The sequence below is a fragment of the Cajanus cajan genome, chromosome 9 (assembly GCF_000230855.2).
Source record: "Cajanus cajan strain Asha chromosome 9, NIPB_CcT2T_4, whole genome shotgun sequence".
NCBI classification, from domain to species: domain Eukaryota; kingdom Viridiplantae; phylum Streptophyta; class Magnoliopsida; order Fabales; family Fabaceae; genus Cajanus; species Cajanus cajan.
Genome location: NC_138525.1, coordinates 1,979,878 through 1,984,481, shown reverse-complemented (window position 1 = coordinate 1,984,481; position 4,604 = coordinate 1,979,878). Strand labels below are relative to the sequence as shown.

The 4,604-nt window shown below is 38.5% G+C and overlaps 1 protein-coding gene across 1 annotated transcript; it reads left to right on the top strand.

Annotated features, from left to right (window-relative positions):
* The first annotated feature begins 214 nt into the window (after window positions 1-214).
* On the top strand, window positions 215-4,056 carry LOC109806422 (65-kDa microtubule-associated protein 1). Its single transcript, XM_020368815.3, has 10 exons — window positions 215-374; window positions 1,004-1,097; window positions 1,189-1,392; window positions 1,520-1,771; window positions 1,885-2,100; window positions 2,357-2,512; window positions 2,593-2,904; window positions 3,016-3,103; window positions 3,233-3,381; window positions 3,572-4,056. Exons 2-10 carry the CDS (start codon window positions 1,026-1,028, stop codon window positions 3,872-3,874), a joined length of 1,752 nt encoding a protein of 583 aa, XP_020224404.1. The 5' UTR covers window positions 215-374; window positions 1,004-1,025; the 3' UTR covers window positions 3,875-4,056.
* The last annotated feature ends 548 nt before the right edge of the window (window positions 4,057-4,604 follow it).

The following is a 4,604-nucleotide window of genomic DNA, read 5'->3' as shown; positions in this document are numbered from 1 at the left end:
GGATGAGACGAAGAGGCGGTCAAAGTCAAACTAATGTGGACAGGGAGAAAGAAGTAATTTGACGGTAGCATTTCACAGTGTCATATCCGTAAATAAGAGGAAAGAGAGAGGGCAAAAAGGGAATTGAGTGAGAGAAGATAGTCTTTGTGGGTCCACAGCATTTTCTTTTGTTTTCCAACACTGTACTCTGTCTGTTGCATCTTCTAATCTTCTAATCTAATCTAATGATGCTATGCAATTCTCATCAAAAATCTCATTACCATTATTATATGCACACACTACACACACTCTCTCTCTCTTTCACGAACTCACTCACTCGCTCTCGTTCACTTTCAGATCTGAGAACCACATAGCATAACCCTAAGCTTCAAACGGTGAGCATTCTCTCCCGCGATCTTCTTCTCTGTCTCCGCATTCCTAAGATCTGCTTCACTCGGCATTCCTTTCTCTCGTCTTTCACTTTCAATCCTTGCTCTTCTCTCTAGTTTGACTGTCAGCATTTCCTTTCTTTTGTTTATTTTGGGATTATCGCGTTTTCTCGCTACTTGCTGCTGATCTTTGACTGATTTAGTTTTCGTTTCGAAGACTCATTTCATTCTGTTGTGATCCTCTGCGATGCTGCCTAATTATCTCATTCTGCATTAGATTATGCTCATGTGTAATGAATGGAGCCTGATTTGCTTGGAGTTTTTCTTTGTAGATGGAATTCAACAGCTTTTTACCTTTTAACAATTATAATAATTAACCATTATTTTTTTTTATTTTTTTTATTTTGCTTATGTTTCCAAAGATCCTTATTTGATATCCTAAGTTTAACTATTGGGATGGCTGATTTGGGTTGCCGGAATTCAACATTTATCCGCAATGGATTACGGATTTGCATTTATTATGGCTTAATTGCATTTGCATTTTCTTGTGGCAGTTGTTATCTACTTTCTTGATCTCCACTTTTGGTGGAAGGAGAAAGGAATTTCATGTGTCTTTTCTATTTTTTGGGGTGCAGGCTAGGTGTCGCTGGAGCTCCAATGGCAGTGACAGAAGCTCAAAATCCTCTTCTTGGAGAAAACACATGTGGTTCCTTGTTAAAAAAGCTGCAGGTAACTAACTTCATTCCGCTTTTCGGCTGTGTCACTTAAGATGCACATGATCTTCAGGTTAATGGGATTGGATTCTCTGAATTTGCTGTAGGAAATATGGGATGAGGTTGGTGAGAGCGATGAGCAACGAGACAAGATGCTTCTTCAGTTAGAGCAGGAGTGTTTGGATGTGTACAAGAGAAAGGTTGAGCAGGCTGCGAAGTCAAGGGCACAGCTACTTCAAGCTTTGTCTGATGCTAAGCTTGAGCTTTCTAGTCTTCTATCAGCACTTGGCGAAAAGAGCTTTGCTGGAATTGTTAGTATATAACTATGTCTTATATTGGCAACAAAGTGACACAACACAATAACTACATTTTACTTTCTGATTCGCTGAAACAGTAACGTGGCAAACTAATTTCGAATGCATATTTTTATTCTCGCAGCCTGATAACACCTCTGGAACTATCAAAGAACAGCTTGCAGCTATAGCACCAGTACTTGAACAATTATGGCAACAAAAGGAAGAAAGGATTAAGGAGTTCTCAGATGTCCAGTCACAGATCCAACAAATATGTGGAGAGATAGCCGGGAACTTGAACCTTAATGAGGTTTCACCTGCAGTTGACGAGTCTGACCTGTCCCTAAAGAAGTTAGATGAATATCAATCTGAGCTCCAAGAACTTCAAAAGGAAAAGGTAATTCTGTTATCATGTTCAATAATGTATCTGTTAGTCACAAATTTGAAAACCCTGTTTGATTTCATTCACTAAACAGCTCATTGTGAGTTTTGTTGCATTTTGTTTGGCAGAGCGACAGGTTGCACAAGGTTCTTGAATTTGTGAGTACTGTGCATGATCTATGTGCTGTCCTTGGTATGGACTTCTTAAGTACTGTAACTGAGGTTCATCCAAGCTTAAATGATTCCACTGGTGTTCAATCCAAGAGCATAAGTAATGACACCCTAGCTAGGCTGGCTAAGACTGTGTTGACACTGAAAGAAGATAAAAAACAGAGGCTGCACAAGGTAATGCATTTAGAACACTTTTATTTCCTTAGTTTATATTTATACAGTGGCTGTTCACTGTATATGCTCTCAAATGTTAGGAACTTTGGATAATGAGGGTTTTGTCATGCTAAATATGTGTATGCTTTCAAGAAGTCACCATCAGTTCTGACTCTGGCACCTGAGTGATATTACCTACAAATGTTTTGCATTCGTGTCTGCTTGACTTTCAATCTAATACCATTTTTTTTTACTTTGACCGGGATACTTTATGCAGCTCCAAGAATTAGCTTCTCAATTAATTGATCTTTGGAATTTAATGGATACTCATCCAGAGGAAAGGAGCCTATTTGATCATGTTACCTGTAACATGTCAGCTTCTGTTGATGAAGTCACTGTTCCTGGTGCCCTTGCTCTGGATTTGATTGAGCAGGTACTAAAGACCTTCTGAAGTTTACAGATTCAGGCTCCAAATTTGATATTAACTGTTTGTTCTTTCATTCTTTAATGAAGGCTGAAGTGGAAGTTGAGAGACTTGATCAGCTGAAAGCCAGCAGGATGAAGGAAATTGCTTTCAAGAAGCAAGCAGAACTCGAAGAGATATTTGCCCGTGCTCATATAGAAATAGATCCAGATGCTGCTCGGGAGAAGATTATGGCATTGATTGATTCAGGAAACGTTGAACCAGCTGAATTACTGGCTGACATGGACAATCAGATAGCAAAAGCAAAAGAAGAAGCTTTAAGCCGAAAAGATATATTGGACAAGGTTGAGAAATGGATGTCAGCATGTGAAGAAGAGAGTTGGCTTGAAGACTATAATCGGGTACTTATTATCTTCCTCTAGCTTTGCCGCGAGTTATGATCATTACATAAAATGGTTGCATAATCTTCCTCATTTGGATTAATTTTACACTGACACAACCATGTAAAACAGGATGAAAACAGGTACAATGCAAGCAGAGGTGCACACTTGAACCTCAAACGTGCAGAGAAAGCTCGGATATTGGTCAATAAAATTCCAGGTATTTATTGAGTGAGATTACGACCACTGTCAGATACTGTTATTATTAATTCAATCTGACTTCAGTGTATGCAAAATAACATAACACCACATTATTGGTATAATTTTGTTTCATTCGGTGAAAATGCAGCTTTGGTTGATACATTGGTTGCTAAAACTCGTGCATGGGAGGAAGATCATGGCATGTCATTTGCATATGATGGTGTCCCACTTCTAGCCATGTTAGATGAATATGCCATGCTCAGGCATGAACGGGAAGAAGAAAAACGGAGGATGAGGGTAAGTTTTGCTGATAAGATAATTATAGGATGACTCATTTTCAGATTGATTTGAGCACTTAATAATAAGACCCCAACTCCTCAAGGAAAAATAAAACTATAAGCTTGGCCTATTTCGGTGCACTATTCTACATATGTTATACATGCAGTGGTACTGAGGGCTCATAATGTATGGACTTTGCACTCTGTAGGATCAGAAGAAGCATCACGAGCAGAGGAACACAGAACAAGAAGCCATCTTTGGTTCAAGACCCAGTCCTGCTAGACCAGTTAGTTCCAGTAAGGTAGGAGGTCCTCGTACTAATGGAGGAGCCAATGGTACTCCTAACCGACGGCTATCGCTTAATGCTCATCAAAATGGAAGCAGGTCCACATCAAAAGATGGAAAAAGGGATAATACCAGACCAGTTGCTCCCGTGAATTATGTGGCCATAACGAAAGAAGACGCTGCTTCCCATGTTTCTGGTACTGAACCCATCCCGGCATCACCCTAATAACGAGAGCTTCATTTTCAACCCTATAATTTCATCTTTGTAGCATTGTCAAATTACTAGTTACTGCTTTAGGAATTATAATATGGGAGTGACAAGTAATTAGAGAGGAACTGTTCTGAGCTGTGTATGTTCAATTTGCCATTTGGAGGTTTTCTCAATACATATGCCTTTTAATATGAAAACATACACAGTGGTAAGTCTTGCCTTTTCTTCAAACGCAAACCTAGCTCTTATTCATTGGTTTGTTTCAATGCCTTTTATGCTGTCAAACTTGAATTTCCGAATCTGTATTTTCTCATTTTAAGATGTCTCAGGATGATGTTCCTGGCAATTGGGTATTTCATAAATATTTAAGTCAAGGTGCAAACTATAAAATGGTCCAAATCACGATGGGGTATTTGTAATTAAATGTCACTTATTATTTGTTATATTAAATTGTTAACTATAAAAGAACTCAAGAAAAAGGTATTAAGGGGTATGTTTATTTTGGTATTCCGCACATGAATTGTATACCAAGTTCAGTTGACGATGCGGAATAATGTTATTACAATCATTAATCGTTGTTCCTCACATACTTGGTTAATGCATTGAAGGCTACAAACATCAATATCAATTGAGAAAATGGGCATCCAGAACGATAGGCCGAAGGTCATTCAAAACACATCCAAACTATTTTTTTCTCTTCACTAATTCAGGATAATTGAGAAAATGGTCTTTCCCTTTCATTGAC

Coding starts and splice junctions, on each gene's coding strand:
- LOC109806422 (XM_020368815.3), top strand. CDS start 1,026: ATGGCAGTGACAGAAGCTCAAAATCCTCTTCTTGGAGAAAACACATGT. Junction 1,098..1,188: donor CCTTGTTAAAAAAGCTGCAG/GTAACTAACTTC, acceptor AATTTGCTGTAG/GAAATATGGGATGAGGTTGG. Junction 3,382..3,571: donor AAGAAAAACGGAGGATGAGG/GTAAGTTTTGCT, acceptor TGCACTCTGTAG/GATCAGAAGAAGCATCACGA.